At 45.7% G+C, this 22,784-nt stretch overlaps 1 protein-coding gene across 2 annotated transcripts in view; it reads left to right on the forward strand.

Moving 5' to 3' along the window:
- RCAN2 (regulator of calcineurin 2) overlaps positions 1–22,784 on the forward strand; it is a 265,414-nt gene that overhangs the window by 239,474 nt on the left and 3,156 nt on the right. For both annotated transcript variants that reach the window (XM_032409713.1, XM_032409715.1), the window contains 2 exons: positions 845–1,018; positions 5,207–5,378. In XM_032409713.1, coding sequence (XP_032265604.1) covers positions 845–1,018; positions 5,207–5,378 — 346 coding nt within the window. The remainder of the gene's footprint in view (positions 1–844; positions 1,019–5,206; positions 5,379–22,784) is intronic.

Genomic DNA, 22,784 nt, shown 5'->3' on the forward strand with positions numbered 1-22,784 from the left:
ACTCAGGGACCCAGGCTGAGGAGAATCCTGCTTCCAAATGGTATACCATCTGGAATACATGGCATCTTCAGAGAAAGAGATAAAAAAATTCTTAAGTGCTTTTTCTTGCCTTCTGCACACATTTCATGAACCAGGACTAATCACATGGCACCATCGAACTAGCGCCACCAAGACTGATAATCGCTAATAATATCTATCACATACTGTACTCGATAACTCTAATATTTCAGCAATAACGGACTTCTCTGAGAATCTTCTGACAACTATGATCCCTCTCCCCAGAAAAAAAAATACATACACACAGAAACTTATTTAACACTTTGCATAATTTTCAGGTTTTTTTATGCATTTCAAACCTCATTGACTGTTCCTCTACAGATCTCAGGACGCAGGTTATGAATCCTTGCACTGAATCCACAAGCATGTTTAACACCTGGTAACAGACCAAGAGATGAAAAAAAAAGACATAACTAAGACGAAATCAGAGAGGGAGACAAACCATAAGAGACTCTTAACTATAGGAAACAAACTGAGGGTTGCTGGAGGGGAGGTGGCTGGGGGGGGTAAGTGGGTGATGGGCAATAAGGAGGGCACGGGATGGAATGAGCACTGGGTGTGTATGCAACTGGTGAATCGCTGACCTCTACATCTGAAACTAATAATACACTATACGTTAATTAATTGATTTTAAATTAAAAAAATACATTACTAGTGTTCTGTTTTATGTTGAGAACAGCCTATTCATTTACTTAGTTATTTACTTAGTTAATTTGTGTCAGATCAGGCATCATGCAAGATACATGACCAATGGATTTTCCTCTCTCTTTTTTTTTTTCTTAATCAGGAAAAATTTGAGGGTCTGTTTCGGACTTACGATGACTGCGTGACGTTCCAGCTGTTTAAGAGTTTCAGACGTGTCCGAATAAACTTCAGCAATCCCAAATCTGCAGCCCGAGCCAGGATAGAGCTTCATGAAACCCAGTTCAGAGGGAAAAAATTAAAACTCTACTTTGCACAGGTAAGGTAATTCTTGCTCTACACTATCTTTTGCTTTTTTTTTTTTTTAAGATTTTATTTATTTATTTGACAGAGAAAGACACAGCGAGAGAGGGAACACAGGAGGGGGAGTGGGAGAGGGAGAAGCAGGCTTCCCACAGAGCAGGGAGCCCGATGCAGGGCTCGATCCCAGGACCCTGGGATCATGACCTGAGCCAAAGGCAGACACCTAACGACTGAGCCACCCAGGCACCCCAATTATCTTTTGCTTTTTAAAAAATGTAAATGGAGCCCTTTCTACTTTCAGGCTGGTTTGTAGTCTATAATTAGTTCACGGAGAAATAAACCTACACCATGGATTCCCAGGCAGGGACATCACAGAGGTTTAGAAAGCAGACTCTGAGGGCTGACAGCCTGGGCTCTCACCTGGGCAAGTTGCGTACTCTCAGTGGGCCTCAGTTTCCTCACCTGTAAAAGGAGGAGGATGATACAAACCCCAGACTGTTGCTGGGAGGATTAAATGAACTATTGTGTGTTCAAGTGCCTGGCGTTTGGTAAATGCACAGTAAACACCAGCTGGTGGTTGTAGTAAGAATGGTCTATTCACAACTACTCCTAAACTTCCTAGCAGGGTTATGATAAAATTTCAGTTATATCCTAGTTTTAGTGGACTGTATACCTTTCCAATGACTCCTATTCATGAGAAAGCATGACAAACATATGGAAATCAATTTTGTGTTTTATTTCATCCAGAAATAAATACTAGCTTTCCAAAAGGGGATGGGCAATTCTTGGCAACACTCATAAAGTCCACAGCAATAAAAAGTCAATGTCCTAGGGACGCCTAGGGGCTCAGTCGGTTAAGCCTCTGCCTTCGGCTCAGATCATGAGCCCAGGGTCCTGGGATTGAGTCCCGCATCAGGCTCCCTGCTTGTGCTTGCTCTCTGTCTCTCTCTGACAAATAAATAAATAAAATCTTAAAAAAAAAAAAAAGAAAAAGAAAATCAATGTCTTAATATTAGTTCCATCAGTGTCTTCCCTTCATCATCAGATATCTTGATCCATATCTTATGGGTCAATAAGCATTGTTCCCATCTTTGAACTCTGCAAAGATGGCACAATGAAAAAACATAGACTTTGTTTCTTTTTAAGGCTGAATAGTTTTCCATTGTATGTAAATGCCACATTCTCTTTACCCATTCATCTGTCGATGGACATTTATGTCATTCCCACATTATTATGAATAGTGCTGCAGTGAACACAAGAGTGTTAATATTTCTTCAGAAGCCTGATTTCAATTATTTTGGATAAATACCCAGAAGTGGAATTGCTCAGATGGTGGTTCTATCTTTTATTTTTTGGAGGAACCTCCATTTTGTTTTCTGCGGTGGCTGCATCATTATGCATTCCCACCAACAGTATACAAGCATTCCAATTTTTCCACATCCTTGCCAACGCTTGTTGTCTTTTATTTATTTATTGGATTTTGATAATACCCATCCTGACAGGTGTGAGGTTATATCTCACTGTGGTTTTGATTTGCATTTCCCTGGTGCTTAGTGGCCTAAATATTTTTTCATATACCTGTTGGCCATTTATGTATCTTCTTTGGAGAAATGTCTATTTGAGTCTTTAGATCATTTTTTAACTGAGTTATTAAGCTTAATTTTGGGGGGTTTTTTGTTGTTTGGGGAATTTTTTTTCTTGGAGTTAAGGAGTTCCTTAACTCTTTATCCTATATATGGATAAGGAGATTAACCTATCCTCTATATGATTTGTAAATATTTTCTCCCATTCGCAGATTGCCTTTTCACTTTGTTGGTATTTCTTTTGCTGTGCAGAAGACTTAGTTTGATGTAGTCCTGCTTGTGCTTTTGGTGTCATATCTATGAAAACATTATCAAGGCCAGTGTCATGAAGCTTTCCACTATATTTTCTTCTAGGATATTTGCAGTTTCAGGTCTTACGTTTTGAGTCTTTAATCCATTTTGAGTTAATTTTTGTATATGGTGTAAGATAAGGTTTCAGTTTCATTCTTCTGTATGTGCATATCCAGTTTTCCCAACACCATTTGTTGAAGAGACTATCTTTTCCTGATTGTGTACTTCTAGCACCCTTGTTAAAGGTCAGTTGACCCTATATGTGTGGATTCATTTCTGAGCTCTCTATTCTATATGTCCATTGGTCTATATGTCTGTCTTAATGCCAGTACCATACTATTTTGCTTACTGTAGCTTTGTAATATATTTTTAAATCAGGAAGTGTGATCTTCTTTCTCAAGATTGATTTGGCTATTTGTGGACTTTTGCGGTTCTATATGAATTTTAGAATTGTTTTTTACTATTTCTGTAAAAAAAAAAAGCCATTGGGATTTTGGTAAGGGTTGCATTAAATCTGTAGATTGCTTTGGACAGTATGGACATTCTGCAATATGGATAAACCTTGAGGACATGAGGCTAAGTGAGATAAGCCAGTCACAGAAAGACAAATATTACATGATTCCACTTATTTGAGGGATCTAAAATCCTAAAATTCATAGAACCAAAGAGCAGAATGGTAGTTGTCAGGGACTAGGAAGGGGAGAAAATGATGAGTTACTAATCAACAGGTATAAAATTTCAATTAAAGAAGATGAATGTACTTTAGAGATCTACTGTACAACACTGTGCCTACAGTCAACAATAATATATTGTAGACTTAAACATTTGTTAAAAGGGTAGATCTTTTGGGGGGCCTGGGTGGCTTAGTCAGTTAAGTGCCTGCCTTCAGCTCAGATCATGATCCCAGGGGTCCTGGGATCGAACCCCCTGCTCAGCGGGGAACCTGCTTCTTCCTGCTCCTCCCCCTGCTTGTGCTCTCTCTCTCTCAAATAAATAAATAAAATCCTTTAAAGAAAAAAGAGGGCAGATCTCTTATTAAATGTTCTTATCACAATTAAATTAAATCTAAAAAAGAAGAATTTAGACTTTGGCCTCAGACCCATGTTTGAATCCCATGCTTCTAGTAACTACTTGTAAAAACCTCAGTTTTTATCTACTGAAACCCCTGTTGTTTCCTTACAGAGTTACCATCTGACCCAGCAAATACCCACTCCTAGGTATATATCTAAAAGACTTGAAAATAGATCTCAAAGGGCGCCTGGGTGGCTCAGTCGTTAAGCGTCTGCCTTCAGCTCAGGTCATGATCCCAGGGTCCTGGAATGGAGTCCCACATCGGGCTCCCTGCTCAGCGGGAAGCCTGCTTCTCCCTCTCCCACTCCCCCTGCTTGTGTTCCCTCTCTCTCTGTGTCTCTCTCTGTCAAAAAAAAAAAAAAAACCAACTTAAAAAAAGAATCCCTTAAAAAAAATAGACCTCAAAAAAATACCTGTACACATATATTCATGGTGGTACTATGCACACTAGCCAAAAGGTAAAAATAAGCCAAATGTGCATCATTGGATGAACAGATAAACAAATCGTGGCCCATCACTCATTGAAATGTTACGAAACCATAAAAAGGGATGAAGTACCGGTGTGTGCTATGACATGGATGAACCCCGTAAATATGCGAAGGAAAAGAAGCTAGAGACGAAACGGTCACATATTCTGATTCTGTTTCTGGGAAATGTCCAGAACAGGCAAATCCATAGAGACGGAAAGCAGATTGGTGGTTGCCAGGGTCTGACTAGAGACAAACATTGTAGTAACTGTTTAATGGGCACAGGGTTTCCTTTGGGGAAATACAGATGCTTTGTCTCTAGGCAGCACCACGCTGGGTGTGTCCTCCATGCCTCTGATTGTTTCCGTTAGAATGCTTCATTTCATATGATGCGAAGATCACCCCCACAAGAATGAGAGAGAAAGAGGAAAGAAAGGGAGCAAGGAGTCTGGGCACCAACAGCCTCACCCTCACATGGGTACTTGCTCACAGTGCAGATTCCCGGGCCCCACCCAGCTCTGCTGAATCAGACGCTCCAGGAGTGGGGCTCCACTCTGCTTTCGGAAGCTTCCAGATAATCACCATGCACGCTACAAGTCGAGATCCACAGTTTTAAGGATGAGATAGGATAACTGAGCATATGGTGGATGGTAAGCAGTGATTATTATGAGAGCCTGGTTCACTGGTTCCTTTGTCACAGGCTGAAAATGAGATTCTGCATCTCCGGGTCCCAACATGGCCCATCTGAGGCCCTAATGAATCCTGTGTCTTCGTTTCTCCTCTGTTTGAAAGGTTCAGACTCCAGAGACAGACGGTGATAAGCTGCATCTGGCGCCACCACAGCCCGCCAAACAGTTCCTCATCTCACCGCCGGCATCTCCTCCCGTTGGCTGGCAGCCCATCAGCGACGCCACGCCCGTGCTCAACTACGACCTCCTCTACGCTGTGGCCAAGCTAGGACCAGGTATGCTCCGTGACCCCTTTGGAGAATAAACACTGTCGGCAACCTCGGAAAGCCAAATAGGATTAACAGCCTTGAAATCGGGGCTCATGGTAACATGTGCATTTCTAATGGGTTTATTGCTATGTGTGAACAGCGAGAGGGCTGATGGATGAGAGAGAAAGAACCAGCATCGGACTGTGTCCCTGTTTAACAGCAATTCGGGAACCGGGACTAAAATGTCTGTCCGTGCTGCTTCTGCATTGCAATGCAGATACTTTACGATTGGAAAGAGCTACCTAATTCTTACGGGATTCCTCTCTATACCATAAGGAATTTTGGTATATTTGGTATATTCCAGTATATTCTGGTTTTCTCAGAATAGGCAAAATAAGCTCTACCAGTTGGCATGAGGCTTCTATGCTATGCAACGTTCCTTTATTGCTGCCATAGGAAAGCCCAGGAACCCTCTGAAACAAGACAGTCTTCCTGCCAAGGTGAAGCCTCTTGGTCTCCAAGAAGCTGGTCACAGTAGCCTTTACCTTAAGAAAAAGTCTTATGGTCACTTCCTTCCAATGTTGGTGTATGTGGCTCAGATTCTCTCGTTTTCAGGGCAGTATAGTATTCCACTGGACAAATAAATAAATAAATACACACACACCCCCCATCACACTTGATTCATCCAGTTTCCTGAGTTGGACATTTAGACTGTTTCCAGTTTCTCGCCGTTCCAGTCAAAGCTACAGTTAACATCCTTGTACATATCTCCTATGCACTGATCTGAAATTTCTTTATGTTGGTACCTAGAAGTGATATCATCCTCACTTTCAGCACACATTGCCACCTCGCTGGAAAAATACTCCCAAGTATTGTGATAGGTGAAATGAAATGGGGTCACTTATGTCAAGGAGCTTTAAAATGGAGCTGGAGGGCGCCTGGGTGGCTCAGTTGGTTAAGCAAGTGCCTTCGGCTCAGGTCATGATCCTGGAGTCCCAGGATCAAGTCCCGCATCGGGCTCCCTGCTCAGCGGGGAGTTTGCTTCTCCCTCTGACCCTCCCCCTTCTCATGTGCTCTCTCTCTCTCTCATTCTCTCTCTCTCAAATAAATAAATAAAATCTTTAAAATAAAATAAATAAAATAAAATAAAATAATAAAATAAAATAAAATGGAGCTGGAATGCCCATTAAAGAGATGGGACATAGGCACATCCTCACCCAGTAGGACCATGAACTTTTGAACTGGGCCCAACCACGTATGATATTCCAAGAACTCAGCCTGCAACTTTCTATACTAAGAGATTTTGCTTAGTGACAGCCTTAGCAACAAGTCACCAGCCAAGATATTCTGCCACCAAGACCCATCAAAATTCTTCTTAAACAACATATACAGGCATTCCCTTTTGTCTTTAAAAATGCTTGATTTTTGTTCCCTAGGGTGAGCAAACTATTTGGTTTGCTGCCCGTATCTGTGTTCCCCAAACTGCAATTCTGAGACCCTAAAGAAATGCTTTTGGTTTTTATTGGCTCAGCCTCTTTTTTCGGTTGACAGTATTTTTCCTGTATTATAGCAGGAGGGGAAATGGTGGGAGGTGCAGGGACTGCAACCAGGCGCAGCTGAGGGTTTAGGCACTGTGGATCCGAGGGTAAATAATGCCCATCGTGTCTGCTACTAGCTGGTCTCCTGGTGTGAGAGAAGACTTTAAAAATACAATCCCAGTGCCCTGATTGCACCCTAAGAGATTCTGATTTAATTGATCTGGGTCAAGTTCAGGCATTAGTATTTTTTTAAAAGCTCCCCGGAACTCTCAAAAACCACTGATAGCCAAGTGACAAAAGAGCAGCGATGATAAACATATAATGAGTTGCTACCAGTGTTTCTTGGTGTGCTCAGGAAGACACTTGGACCAGAATCACCCACCCCAGAAGTCTGCAGTTTTAATCATCACACGTGATGATTCTTGTACCCATGGAAATTTGAGGACCCTGGTTATTAGGGCAACCACTCCTAGGGCGATCACCCAGGTCGACCAGTCCTGGACGACCAGAACCAGACAGTGGTTCTGTTCTGGTTCACCCAGGACTGAAGGCTTCCTGGGAATTTTCAGTGTCAAACACAGGAAATGCCCAGGCAAACCAGGAAGGGAGGGCACCCTAGTGGGTCCTCAGATTAGGATGAGGCTGGTTTGAGTAATAAGCTCTCCCTGCAGAGACTAACTGGCTATCCCATGTGGCCCGGAAGTTAAATTATAGCACTCCCGAGAGCAAGCTACCTGGGGTTTCTTTCTAATTGCCGTCAAGGCACTCAGCATCTCGGGGACCTTTACACACTGGCCATGGGCTCCCCCCCCCCCCAAAGAGCCGTTGTGAGAAGGAGTAGGTGCCTGACTAAGAGGAGCTGAGGGAAGAAGCAATATAATAAGAGTGGTATTCTCGAAATGTGATTTCTTTGAAAGCCTCATCCACGTACAGGAAATCCGGAGCCAATGTTCTTCCCATGCAAAGAGCCGTGTCTGTGATATGAATGAATGTGAAGTATATGCAGTAAGTTGGGTCTGCCCAAGTCAAGCCTTGTGAAAGCATTTCCCACGGTAATTCAGGACACTCCAGAAGCAGGCCCGCACAGCCCCGGCTGGACCGGCTGGAGCCAAGGGGCTTGGAGCTGCTGGTTTGACTCTCCTGCACAGATGCTGACGACAACACGTTGGAACACCTCGTCGTACAGTTGCGTGAATGTCAGGAAGGGGAGCTTCAGAGAATCACTAAGGTCTTGGCTGGAGGACGTAGGAGTCCCTGGCCTGCCTGCATTTTACAGGAGGCGGAACCGAGAGGCCCAGACAGGGGAGAAGCCACTTGCCAGTGACAGAGCCCGGGGGTCCACGGCAGTGCTCTTCCTCCTGCCCTGTGTATAAGGGAGGCCCAGGCCAAGCCGGACATCCTGACTGCCACATCCCAGCTGGCCTCAGGCGCGCTCTTGGAGCCAGGAATCCAGTAAATGCAAATCATTTTCTCCAAAATGGGAAGGAGAATTCATGTGTAGTTAATATTCTCAAAGCTTGATGCAAAGATAGGATGAGGGCGGGTCTCCGATAGCCTCACTGGCTAAGGGAGTGGAGTCCCGGGCCTGGAAGACACGGCCAGGGGCGGGGGTGACCTGGAGCTGATGGAGGCAGAAGGAACAGATGGAGCAGGAGTTTGGCCTCAGAAGGGAGGCTTACAGAGCCTGGCACAGGGGAGGGAGGAAGGAGGAATGAAAGGGTCTTCAAGAGGCAGAGAAAACAAGGGGCTTCTTTTGAGAGCTGTGAATAACTTATCGACAGTGGTGAAAATGCATGCCCTTTACCTTAGTGGTGCTGCTGACCTCCGAGCCTGGCTTTCCCTTGCCCAGTGAATGTACTCTAAAGCACTCGAGAGAGCAATTATTAATATTCCCATACCCACTGGGAATATTAATGGCGCTCTTCTGTAATATTCTTACAGATCAGAACACTAAGCTGGAGAGAGATGAGCCAGTTTGCCCAAAGGGACACAGCTGGTTGGTGGCAGAGACGAGTGTCAAGCCTGGCTCTGCTGACCCCCCCCGACGTGGCCAGATCCCCTGGCCTTTGACTGAGGACACTGGTGGCCTCGGTGGACGTGAGGCCCCCTCTGCTGTGACACTGACGAAACAGTTATCCTAACTGTGAATTGACAGTTATCCCAACTGTGAATTGACAGTTATCCCTGACGCCACTGTGACTCTCAGAAAGCCAAACCCAGGTGTGGCAGGCGTGCAAATGGAGGCCCGTGCACCATATATGTGTGTAAGGGCGAATACCGAGGGATTTCTGCTTTTGAAGGATGACTGATACTGTGTCCCGGGTGTGTTCTCTGGGATATGGTTCCCTCCATTCTTTGCCAGCAACTCGAGGCTGCTTCTCTTTATTTAGTTCTCCACTTGTCCTCTTCCTGTGTCCTTGAAGCTTCTTTACCCCACGCAGATGGATGATTCGCAGTTGACAACTGAGTTGAAAATATCACGGAGGCTGTGTTAGAAGCCTGGGTGTCGGTGGCTATTTCAGCCACAGCAGTGAAGGAGCATAGCCACACCCCGTGTCCTGCCCCCCCCCCCACAAGGTGCCAAGGCAGGGACTTGTTCCTTCAAGCTCCTCATGGCACTTTGCACAAGTGCTCCCGCACTCCTCCTAAGGTAGTTCTCTACTGTTCAACTCACTGCCTTCTCGACTTTCGGTAGTCCCAGCGCCTGGTAGCACCTTGCACATAGTAGATGCTCAATAAATATTGCATGAATGCATACATGCATGAATGAGTGAATAGGTCAGAGCCCTCAGCCTGCCTAGGGATCATCTCTTCACCAGCAAATTGTTACTTTCTTATGGCTTTACCCAGACTGAGTCAGCAACACTAAATTAATGTTTTCTTCCAGGAGAGGTCTTTGAGCGTTTCCGTTTGGGGAAAAAAAAAAAAAGGATTTCGTGAGATTCATTTTTAATCCTTGGGCAGAAGCATTTCAGTAAGGAATTATAACTCATTCCGTGTTAAGGGATGGCTGCCTCAGTTCCGGGAGTATGGAAACACGGTAACATCAGAGCGGAGCAAGCAACTCAGAGGAATGGGGTTTGCTTCGGAGGAGTGACTAACACTGCTAAATTGGGAGAGCTGAGTGACTGAGAAGAGATGTGGGAATTGAAAGATGCTGAGCTAAAGTAAGTCTGAAGAAAGATCATCGTGGAGCAGGGATCCAGGGCAAGATGGCGCTCGGTCTGAGGGAGGATCACCTCAGCAAACCAGCTGGCTCACGAGAATGTGAATGTGCCCAGCCGCCCTGAAAGGCAAGGACGTGCATTACTAAGACCCTTTCGTGGAGGACACTTTCATGGAGGCTCCGACGAGCAGGAGCAGAGCAGGACTCCCCTTCTTTGGGAAAGGAACAGTGGTGATGCTCTTCCAGACAGGAACAGCTCATGCTCATGGAACTTGTGGAGAGGCTCTTGAAATAAGCATAGAGAGTGCAATTACAGTGGAACCATGATCAAACCCAAGCCTGTGGGATTCCTTTGAAATCCTTCACAGGCTGTTATAACACTTCTTATGACACAAGGGCCCCATAACCCTGGAGAAGCAAGTCTGGTTCTATTTATTGCAGTGAGAACAAGTTTATACTCAGGAAAATGTGAGAGGCACCATTTCAAGCATTCTTCACTGTGTCCCCATGACTGTATGTTCTGTTTTTGATCCAAAGTAAGTAAAATAGACAAATTAGGAAAAAAATTTTAAATAGAAACAGCAGTTAAGACATATATAGGGCTTACTGTGTGCCAGGCACTGTTCTGAATACCTTACTATATTATCTCCGTTAATGCTCGCAGCGACTCCATGAGACAAGAATTGCTATTCTCCTCGTAGATCTAGCTGGGGCATGTGAAGCACAGAGTGGTTAAGTAACTTGCCCAAGGCTGCACAGCTGGTAAGTTAAAATATGTTCCTCTGCCACTGGGAAGAAGCAGAAAGAATTGATTGAGCGAGCACCTTTGCCCTGGGGAGTGAAAAGTTTGAGAAACCAGACAGGTCTCTTGAATCGTAAAATTAATTTCTCTAGAAGAAATTCAGGACTGTTGCTAAAGGAAAATTTTAAAACGCAAAACAACTTACACAATGTGTTCGTCCACCTTTCATTTCTGCGCTTATCGGCACCCCCCGCCCCCCCAACACAGCCACTGGGTCAGGCTTTAAGGCCTGTTCAGTGCTTTTCTCTGTGGCCCCGTGGGACACGGGGATCAGAATTTGCCTTCTGCTCTGCTTAAAAGACAGCTACGGGCTCTGTAAAACAGAGGCTTTCTACATTGCCATTAGTCCTCCTGGTGAATTTAGAGAAGCCCATCATCTAACAATCATCTAGACAAAAGAAGAAGGGCTTTGACCTAGTGGAGGATGAATCGAATATTTATTTTGGTTTATTTTATAGCTATTATTCCTGACTCCAGAAAGAGTACGGTGCTATGTTCTTTTCAGATATAAAACCCAGCCCAGCAAGACAGCTTATCTCTACCAATCAGCCAAAATGGAAACACAAAGATGTTACAATGTACTAAATGGGTGGCAAATCAGAGGTGGGATGTGAAATGCCAGGCTTTATTCTGCTCTCTAGGATGGCTCTGGAAGGTCATGTTCATTGTCACTGAAAATGCCTGCAGGGAATGATATGAAAGTCATTGTCTATTCCTTTTTTTTTCTCCTGCTATTTTTAGCTCTTGTTAGGGAGATCAATTTTAGTTAACTGCAGAGGGCTTAAAATGGTGCCCAAGTTTCAAGTTATGTATATCTGCTATATTTAGCCTTTTTTTTCCCCCCAAATTCTTTTCCATCAAAACATGCCATAGTAAAGCAGTTTTGCTGGTTTGCTGCCTAGTGCACGGCGTTTCCTCTACATGGAAAATATATTTCATTAATTCATGTAACTTACAAGGAAGAAACAGTTTCTATTCCAGGCTCCCTGATTCAAAGGTAGAGAAAATTCCATTTTTTAAATATAGATGAACACCTATATTTTGGGCGCATGTGGTATGACTATTACATAAGCTTCAGTTCTTGTTTAACAACTGCTATTTTCTGATCACAGATATGAAAAGCAAATAAAACAGTCAGGCTCCAGCGTTCCCACTCGCGCGGTCTCTTCCGTCATTCCCCACCCAAGGCACGCAGATTTGTGATTCTGCACCACATGCTCAGAATTTTCCATTTCCTTTCAAAGTATTTTCCCTGACGGGGCGCCTGGGTGGCTCAGTTGGTTAAATGTCCGACTCTTGATCTCAGCTCAGGTCTTGATCTCAGAGTTGTGAGTTCAAGCCCCGCGTTGGGCTCCACCCTGGGCATGGAGCCTACTTAAAAACAAAACAATAACAAACAAACAAACAAAACCTATGATTTAAGAAATTTCCCTGGGGGAAAAAATGTCTGAAAAGCTTTTCTTCTCAGCATATACTGCACAATTATTTTTAATCACTGTTGAGTAGCAACATAAAATACTTCTTTCTCTTCTTTCACAGGTAAAATACACACATGGTAGAATAATAGAAAAGACACATGACCATCCCCAGAGCTATGCCCTTAGCCAAGCCCCTAATATCAGGAAAGGTCAAACAGGATGGTCATTTCTAGAGAGGAAAACCTCACGCCTCTCTGACCAAGCAGCTCTTTCTGTCCTTATGTTGCTACTTTTCTGTCACCTGTGTGGATGAGCCCTACCTCACAGGCTTCAGAGAACCCCTTTACTCGGTCTCCCTTTATCTTCCCACCCCTACTCCCTGCATGGTTTCCCTAGTCTCCTTGGTCCATACCTTCCCTGGAGGGTTCCACTTCCTTGTCTCAGCTGTGAATTCAGGTCCTCAGTCAACTGGTTGTCCCCGTGAAGTACTTTAGATCCTAAATGACCTAGGAGGGAATGAAGATCCGTGCCCTTGCCTCATCCAGTCTAAGAGGGAAACCCCCAAAAGATAAACAAACTTTCCGTTATTGAAATAGAACACCTCTTCTAACAAAATGATAGAAGCATTCTCTTTTCCTTCGCCCTCTCTTTGGCATCCCCATCTCTTCCTCTCCTCCCACCCCATTTTACCAAGGGGACCCTTTATGTTTTCCTACTTTGATGTGGGTTGGGACTAAGGATGAGAGGGAAGGAGGAAGAACCCCCAATGTTTATGTGGATAATAGTTTCCTGACATGAGCTCATGCTAGACCCGCTGAGGTAAAGCCTGTGTGCCGCCCTGATGAGAGGCAATATGGCGGTCTTGCTTTGGCCTCGGCATACCTCACTTGGAGTCCTAGCTCCACTTGTTTGAGGTGACCTTGAGCAATTTACTTCACTTCTCTGCACCTCTTTTTTTTTCTTTTTAATGGTGATTTTTGACAATTTGCAAGGTCATCATGAGGATGGAATAATTAATACACATGAGGTACCCGGTCCAGTGCCTGGCACACAGGAACTACCAGATCCATGGTGGGTGTGATGGTCATTTTGCTCTGAGCAGTATCGTTTAGCAGGACATCCTCTGAGAGATGTTTCCTGTGCCAGTATATATATTGAGGTATGGAAAGCACTTGGAATAGTGTCTACCAGCCAGCGAGAACCATATTCCTGTCCTTCGTGACGGTGGTGGTGGTGATTTACCTGGGCTTGTTCTCTGAACTTTACATGGGCATGGGGTGGTCTGTGCTTTGCTTTATACTCTTTGCCTCCCAAGCTTAGAGGACATTCTTTGACAGAAGCAGCTGCTGCACGAAGGATAAGGGACAGAGTTGCCATTCAGTGATTTGACCCCATCCTCAAAATTACCTACAGCACTTTTCTCTGGGGTTGATCAAAATGAAATGTGAGCTCATGGAAACACAAAGGTATGGGAGAGAAGAAATGTGCAAAGGACTTCTCTCTCTGGAATGTTTCTTCCTCCCGAGAATATTGGTTTTAATCGAGAATCCTCTTTCCACTTCTACTTAGAAAATAAGTTCTTTCTCCACTCCCAGATTGAGCTTGTGAATAGGCAGTTGCGATATACACATCTCCAGTAAGCCCCTCTGCCCTGGGATACCTCCTCTTCTATTTTGTAGCTGTCCGTGAGGCTCCAACATGAAGAAAGATATTTCTCTTGCTTTACGATGATGACTAAAACTCGGAGTGTGAGTTTGAATCCAGGCACCACCTCTTACTAGCTGTGTGACCTGGAGAAACTTTCTTAACCCCTCTGTGCCTCCTCAACAGTAAAATCAGATTGTTAGAGGTACCAAATGAGATAACCTGTATGAATCTGTATGTCCAACACAGGACGTGGTGAATGCTCAGCGTGTGTTACCTATTTTTGGTCACTCAATTTTTAAACCATATCTTAAGTCTTTTATTAAAATGTAAATGTGCCTACGTTAAGCTCTTTGCTCAGTGTTTCTCAGTGCGAAAGCTGTGATATTTTGGAACTGACAGTCCTACACGTTGCAGTCCGTTTAGCATCTTTGGGCATCACCTGCTAAATGCCAGTGTCCACACGCAACCCAGTCCCTGTGAAAACCAAAAAATGAAAATTAAAAAAAAAAAAAATCCCTGTTGCATTTCCAGACATCACCGTCAGCTCAGCACTGTTGTCTGAGAACAATACTGATTACCCTTCTGCACTATTTATCAGGTGGTTCTCGAATGCGAGAGACGTAGAGGTAAGCGGTGCCTAGGAAGAGGTCAAAGGTGCCAGTGTGAGGCAGACAAAAGAGGAGTGAGAGAGGAGAGCAGTCCAGAGAGGTGTCACCAGCCACCCCCCTTCCCGAGACCCACCCACACACTTTCTTTCCTCCCCTTTGGGAGCAGATGAGCTTGCTGGTAGATAACTTAAAAATACCGTTAAATCATGTATGGGGGCGGTAGTACAGCTTTTGGAAACTTCCTGATGTTTTACACCATAATTCCTCCTTTTCTTGGGGAGCACTTTTGGGCCCAAAGCAAACCAGCATTAGCCCTGCCAGGACTGAGAAAGGCTTAAAAGACATGGTGACTTAAGACACAGCCAGGGTCTGGGAGGAAGAAAGGAAGTGCAACTCACCACACCCCTGCTTCCTGCGGCTGCAGACGGCTCTCCTGCCGCCCCCCCAACTCTGACCCTCCCCCCCATGCCCCTCCCCCAGTCCTCTGAGAGCTACCTCAGGGCCAGGCACCTCTGTCTCTGCTGTTGACAAGGGAGTGGTAGAGCGGGGCTTGGTAGCCTAGCTCACCTTGCCCACCCTGCGGAATTGAAGTCCCAAACCTAATACATGAAAGGAAAGGAAATCTAAGTGTGAGCACCTTTCAAGCACATTTCAGATTACACACACTCTTCCCTCAGTCTGTTTTAAATCCCGTGAACAGGCAACATGCTCAGTAAAACTAACACATAGAAATTCCATGTTTTTGTTCCATAGACCAGGACGGATGCCCCCTCGTTCTCTTGAAAATAGCACATTCACAATAAAAGTACTGAGGAAAGGGGTTTGTAGGGCCTTCTATGAGAAGCCTGAAATCACTTTAATATTGGAATCAACCTTCCTCATCTTACTCAAATATAAAGGGCTCTTAATTTAGATCAAGTTTAATGCGTGGCACACAACCCAGCATGGTTCTGTGTTCAAGGGTCCTGTTGGAAATGTTCTTCGCACTTGCCTTGATAAGCCATCATCCACTCTTAAAATTCAGTGCAGATTAATAACAGAGGCCTTCTTTTTCCCTATTCGGTTCAGAACTCACTGAGGGTTAGATAAGACTAAGACAGAGGAGATGAATAATGCCAGCTCTGTTTCTGAGGCTGTGCTGAAGCCCAGAATGTGGCTGAGTTGAGCACCAGCCAGGGCTTGCCAATGCTGAAATCCAGAGCCGAGCAGTCGGGACTCCCCCTGCCTGCCCACAGACTGCCCCACATGGGGTGGGGTCTCCTGTGCTGGCCTTCACACATGGCCGAGAGCTGAGCAGGGCACAGGCCCTTTGCAGGCAGGGATGGCCCAAAGAGCAAAGTGGAGAGGGTGAGCTGAGCAATTTCAGTTCTTTTCCCCTAAGTTGTCACTCTGCTTCCACTGGAGAGGAGTAAGAAAGCGGCCACAGAGAGAGGTCCCAAGTGGCTTGCTCGTGCAGCTTCATCCATAAGGAAGGAAGGATGGAGACTGGTGTGGTATCCAGTCTAATGAAACACGTGAGCAGAGAAAAGAGGATAAAGCACAAGCGATTCATTTCAACTAAAGTTGTAGTGGCTTAGCTTGCTTCTGAGCAAAGAGAACTTGTATGACCCATGACTTATCAATTGCCACATAACAGACTATCCCGAAATGAAGGCCTTGAAACAACAACAATCTTTTTTTTTTTTTTGCTCACAAATCTTCTATTTAGGCAGGGCTCAGGGGGACAGCTCATCTCTGCTCCATGCAACATTGCTCGGGCCCCTCAGCCGGAGACTGGCAAATCAACTTTCAAGATGGCTTACTCACATGGCTGGCACATCAGTGTGGCTGTTGGCTGAAAGCTCAGACAGGTTGTAGGTGAGGGACCCTGGTTCCTCTCCACGTGAGCCTCTTCATGGGCGGCTTGCGCTTCCTTACAACATGGACACAAGGTTCTAGGAATGAGCATCCTGACAGAGCAAGGTAGAAGTGCGTGTGTTTTTGCGACGCAACCCAGAATTCACACTGATTACTTCTGCCACAGTGTATTAGTGAAGGCAGTCAGAAAGGCCTGTCCAGATTTGAGGGGAGAGGACACAGTGGGAACAATCCTCCATGAAGAACAGGCAAGGTGATCGAAGAGGAATGTTTAGCAAGAAATATTATGGCTGTCATTGTGAAACACAATCAATCCACTAAGACCCTAACTTTCCTATTGAGAATTCACTTTCCATACGAGAGATTATAAAATTAAGACCAGAAGGAAAGATAGAAAATTTTTTTTCAGAGTCCCAAGCTACCATAAGAGATGTAAGTCAAATCACTTTATAATATATAGCCCTTTTCTTTTCATAATTGATTGTTATCTTTTGAGACGATTCACTGTCAAGGAGACCATGCCTAGAATAACTACCAATTGGCCAGAACAAAAAGAGGCAAGATGTTCCTCTTTAGCTAGAGAACAAATATTCACTAAAATATAAGTTGCCTTAAGGACGTATTGAAAGTAAAAGTTAAACCCAGCTCCCTTTCAGGAGTGTCTCTTGTCAAACATGACGCAGTGGGAGTCAGGACGGCCAGTGCCAGAGAGTGATTATGAGCATGTTCTTTGAGGTCTGATGGGCCCGAGTTTGAATCCTGGCTCTGTCATATACTTCCTCTGTGATCTCAATTTCCTCTTGGATCAACTAGACAGGATGCCACCCACAGTACAGAGCTGTCGTCATCATTAAATACCCAGTTGATGTGAAGTACTGAGAGCTGTGTCTGGCATTTAGTAAGGGTGTGGGAAATAGTCGTGGTGATATTTAAAGCAGATGGTAAGTTTCCATGACACCCCCCTGCCAGCACACTGAAAATTGGGTAAATACTTGCCCTTACTTGGTTTTAAGCTTAACTGAAAATCTAAAACTTACACACCTTAAACACTAGGAGAAAAATTCACATTGCGAGTACATACTGGACAATGTACAAGTATGTCAAACGGCCAAGGTTGGGGCCTTTCATAAATCAGCAATGTATTTATTGAGCATTTACTTGTACGTGAAGCTGAAGCCATCACCGAAACCACCACTTTAGCAGCTTGGAATATAAAACATCACCAGATGAAACAACTAATGTATAATGTAAAAGGTGATATGATTAGGCATTACAAACAAGTGATTCAGAAAAAGAAAGAGATCTCGTTTAAAATCAGTTTAAGAGTTGGTTCCTTCTCATGGGGACACAAGCGTGGAAAAGGTGGGGAGAGAGGAACTTACCGATGGGGGGGTGGGCAGTAGCAAGGAGAGCAAGGGTCATTCCATCTTGAAGGTCGGAATTTACGACACTCCCCTGTGCATTTGAACTGAGGGACTCAGCATGTCACCATCCACCCTTCCTGCTGTTTACAGCCGTGACTCCACCGAGTAGAAGCTCTTTGGAATGACTCACCTGCTTAATTCTTCAGCTGCTTTGTGGTGTGACTAGATGAGTTCATCATATTGAAAACGGGAAGTTATTTGGGGCAGCAGCAGCACTGACCACCATGTCACCTTAAATCATCATGTCATGAATCTCAGGAGGGCTTTCTTACGTATCTGACAAATATTTCTTTATTTCATAGCATCAGTGTGGTTGTTATTCCCATTTTGCTGATGGGGAAAACTGAGGCATAGAATGTTATGTGTCTCTCAGCATCACGCCACTACTATGTGATGAGGCGATGTCCCCAAATGTTGTTTTAGGAAGCTTATTGTGATAGGGAAGATTAGTTCCTATGGTGGGGAAACCAGCTGAGAGTCGTTGGGGTGGGAGGAGGTGAACTGTGAATGGGGGCATTACGAGCAGGGGGTTGTGAGGGAGCCTATGGAGAAATGTTTCAAAGCAGTACTGAATAACGCTCCTGGGCAGATTAACTACCATGGATGGAAGGCAGAGGAGCTTCCAGGATGACCAACTCTGCGGATTGGCACTAGAAGATGGAACCTCCCAGAGAAATGTGATAGCTGGAAAGGAAACATAGATGGACAGGGAACATAACTAGTTCTACTTTGGATATGTGAGTTTGGAGAAGAGTGGGAGATTTTTGTAGAGATGTCCATATACGGCCAGATGCACGTGTGCGTTCAGGCTGAGGACATAGCGTCTCGTAGAGACAGACGTTGAGAGCTCTTGATGCTCCAGAGAGACTCTTCAGAGAAGAATGGCAGCCGTGCGAGGCATAAAGCAGACCCTCGCCTCATGCCTGCTCAACTCTCCAGTCTTTTGAAAGCCTCTGGGACGGGGGTTCCATCTCCTGGAGCTCCAGCTCACATGAGGACCTGCCCAAGGAAAGGAAACCCTTTCCTTCTATCTCAAGAGTTTTCTGATTAGGTATCTGAACCGTCTCGGCTCTGCTGTCATGTGCGTAAATATAGCTTTGTAACATCTTCCTGCCCTTCCCACATCTCATTATGCTGATTTTTAGCGACCGTGCTTAATCACACTGATTATTTTAGAGAGAATTCAAGAAGGGGCCAACTCCTGGCCCACAAGCCGAGGGTGGCAGCGTGATGGGGAACCTCCGGGGGTACTCGGACCAGCAGTCACCCACACACGTCACCTTGTCCCCCAGCCCCCTGCTCAGAACAGGGGTGTGACCGTCTCCCTCCTGAGAGCAGGAAGCAGCCCATGGACACCTCCACTTCCTCCAGACTTGCAGGAATCAGGACGTGGTGGAGGGTTTGAACACAGACGTAAGGATTGGGAGTGTCATGGGTGACCCTCCGCTCGTCCTTTCAAAGAAATGCTCCACTGGCCATGCTCCATGTAGTGTGGCAGCACCGGCCCACCCTGAGGGGACAGGGCCCCCACGGGCTCCTTGTCCCCTGCCAAGCCCACTTGGTCACCCTGCAGGGTGACAGCATTGACGTCAGCCCTCCTGGTAGGGAATTAGCTCAAGCCCAAAGGGAAAGAGAGGCCAAAAAAAGAAAACTTCAATCCAGCCACACCAAAGCTACTTCTTTTTATTTTGTGGGGCTCTTAACAGCTGTTAAGCTTTGCTGGATTTTGATAGTAAGAAAGTTTCCAAAAATAGAACAGTGAAATGTCAGAGTTAATGGGATCACAGCGATAAAATAGCTCTACTACCAAGCAGCCTGAATGACTTTGTTAGCTCGACGGGCTCCACAACGTGCGAGTTGCCCAGCATCTTTCCCGCCCCATCCTGAGTGTGCCCTCAGCACACCGACTGGAGAGGAAAGCGCTCAGGTTTGAATTGGTAAACACATTGCAACTAGAGGTATCTTTAAGGCAATGTTCTTTATCCAAGCCAGGGCGAACAAATGGCTTAATTAGAAGGCTAGCTTCATGAAGTATATTTTACTACAATATAAACATAAATATAAATATATATATAAAGCTAGCAACTAGCTTCTTGCCGACAGATGAGGAAAGGGGCAGGGTGTCTGGTCAGCCCCCTGGCTGGGGTCCCCGCCGCCCCCCCTTCACCCCCCCCCCCAGCCCCACCATCTGTAGGCTCGCTGGGTGATGGCAGATTCTCTCCTGTCGTCCCGAGACCACCACCACCTCACCCTACATCACACCCAGCAGGGCGCCGGGCTCCAGCAGCCACTCCGGTTTCCTCTCTAAACCCGGAGAACTTCAAAGAAATCCCTTTCGCAACAAGAATGACCTCACCACGTGTTTACTCTCTTTCTCCGTCTCTTATTGGAGGGCGTCTCTCCTTCAGAATTGCAAGGCATTCCCAAAGGAAAGAGCACATTTTGGAAACCGCAGATACGATGAACTCATCACCGTTTGCTGTGGAACTTCGAGGGGCTTGTTGCTGTCCCAGAAACAGATGAGAAAGAAGAGCACCGATGAAATCGTGCTGCTGGCTGGGGGTGGCTGTGGGGCTGATACGGAGCCCTTGCTGCTTTTCCCTCCTGCGTCCTCAGCGTCCCTACCTCTGCCCTTGACCTGCGCTGTTGGCCCTTTCCCGTGAAAAATTGATGGTGCAGAATGGAGGGAGGGAGGAGGCAGGTTAGGTGCAGGCCAGCGCCCTAGCAGGATTGCAGCCTCCTGCCAGCCACACAAACCCGAGTAACACCGGCTGCCCTGAAACATAGAGAAGCGCGTGGAGGGGGGCTGGCGCTGGGTTCCAAAGGAGATGTCACCAAGTCAGAATTTGCGGCGCTGCAGCCTCATACGAGTACACTCTATTATTCATTCATTCATTCATTCATTCATTTCGGGGGGGGCAGTGGGAGAGGGAGAGAGAGAATCTTAAGCAGGCTCCCTGCCCAGGGCGGAGTCGGACATGGGGCTCGATCTCACCACCCTGAGATCATGACCCAAGCCGAAATCCAGAATCCGACATTCCACCAACTGAGCCACTCAGGAGCACCCCCAGTAAATTCTGATTTTAACAAGCACCTCCAGTAAGCTGTCAGGAGTTTGAGAAGCGCTGCTCAAAGATGCCGCCAACCAGGTCTCTGCCCAGCCAGGGCCCGGCGCCTTTTATGCAAGAGCTGGTGTCCTATAGATTCCGCTCCTTGGCAATAGCTGAAGCAGTTCTTTTCCCTCGAGATTTTGATAAACGGGACAAAATGCTTTAAAGGAGAACGGAACACAATTGAATGAGCTGTAAATAGCGTTGCTAGGTCCACCACAGCCGTGAGCATAGGCCTTGGAAGGACTTCAGAGGGGATCAGGGAAGCAAAGCGGAGCTCCGATGACTCAGGCAGGTGTCTCTTTCCTGGTTCTGCTCCTTGTCCCCTGGTTTTGTCACTGTCCTCTGCTGAATCCAAACTGGTCCACTTATGCCAGAGATTTCATACTTGCTGCCACAATTCTCTCTACCTACAAGTTCACCAAATCTAGACTTTAAATTGCAGGGTCTTTATGAGCCATATTTCTATGGCTCTGGCTAGTTCTGTCCCTCTTGGCTACTGCCAATATCCAGCGAAATCCTGGAGCTGAAACACTCCATTTTTGTGAAATATCCCTGCCCTCACCCAGGAAAGCCTTTGCTCTACACACCAGGATGTCAAAGGCGGTCCAACAAGGACTTCTCTGACTCTTAACAGAAAGAGAACACTCTTAGCAGCACATGGCTATATTAGTCTGCTAGGCCTGCCACAAAACCAAGTACCGAAAACTGAGGGGATTAAAAAACAAAAATTAAAAAAAAGAAATTAGGGGCACCTGGGTGGCTCAGTCCGTCAAGCGTCTGCCTTCGGCTCAGGTGGTGATCTCAGGGTCCTGGGATCGAGCCCCAAGTCGGGCTCCCTGCTCAGTGGGGAGCTTCTGCCACTCCCCACCTGCTCGTTCTCTCTCTCTCTCAAATAAATAAAATCTTAAAAAAAAAAAAAAAAAAAAGAGTTGCAAGGCATCACAGGAAAGGACCTTCCAGATAGTTACAGATTTTATCTTAAGCTTTTAGTATGTGCAAGGCTGTCTGACCTTAATCTTACGGGAATCAGGGAGGTGTTTTTTGTTTTTCTTATGTTTACGTTTGGAATGCTCCTTTTTGGTTTCCTCTGTTTGTTTGTTTTTTAACGAAGCCGACTTACAATGTGTGCTCAGGGCAGAAATACAGCCCATGCTTTGAGGTTTTGCTGAGTCATTTTGGCCTTGGTAAATGTTAAAGGATAGCTTCCCTGGGAGACCAGGAGCAGAGCCCACAAACATTAAAGTCAAAAATTTCCTTTATCAGTAGGTACGAGGATGTGGCTGTCGTGACTGGTAAGAGATTGTGCAGGGTCTTCTGTCCTAGTCTGAGAAACGAGGATTTGATCTGGTGAGACCTGGAAAGCCACTGACCAGGAGGATGTCCGGGAGACACTGCTTTTAGATTTTCCCCATTTGTGAAGGATGGGGAGTGAAGGGTGGGATGTCAGGAGAAGGTTAAGATGAGTATGTCAACAGTTAAGTTGAGAAGTTAAAAGCATGCAGATGGAGAATGCCCCCTCCTCCTGCCTGACCACCCGGAGGTCTCCTACTTGTCTTTTAGACCTAAGTCGATTTCACCTCCACCGGGAAGCCTTTCAGTGTTACTTTCTCCTTACAATTTGGTGCCATAGTCCTTGACATCTATTGCCACGCTAGCGCTTACCGTGGTATTTTGTAATACTTCCTGTTTCCGCATGCGGCCACTGGGCTGTGCTCTTGCGGTAGACACAAATGTTTTTTAGTGTGCCTGTAGCCTTTATCACAGCAATAGGCCAGACCATGGAGAATGCTCAGTAAATACCTCCTGAAGTGAAACAAAGACAGGAAGCCAGCCAGCTAACAGCCGTTTGGCTGTAAGATG

Source organism: Phoca vitulina, unplaced genomic scaffold (assembly GCF_004348235.1).
Source record: "Phoca vitulina isolate PV1807 unplaced genomic scaffold, GSC_HSeal_1.0 scaffold11, whole genome shotgun sequence".
Taxonomy (NCBI): domain Eukaryota; kingdom Metazoa; phylum Chordata; class Mammalia; order Carnivora; family Phocidae; genus Phoca; species Phoca vitulina.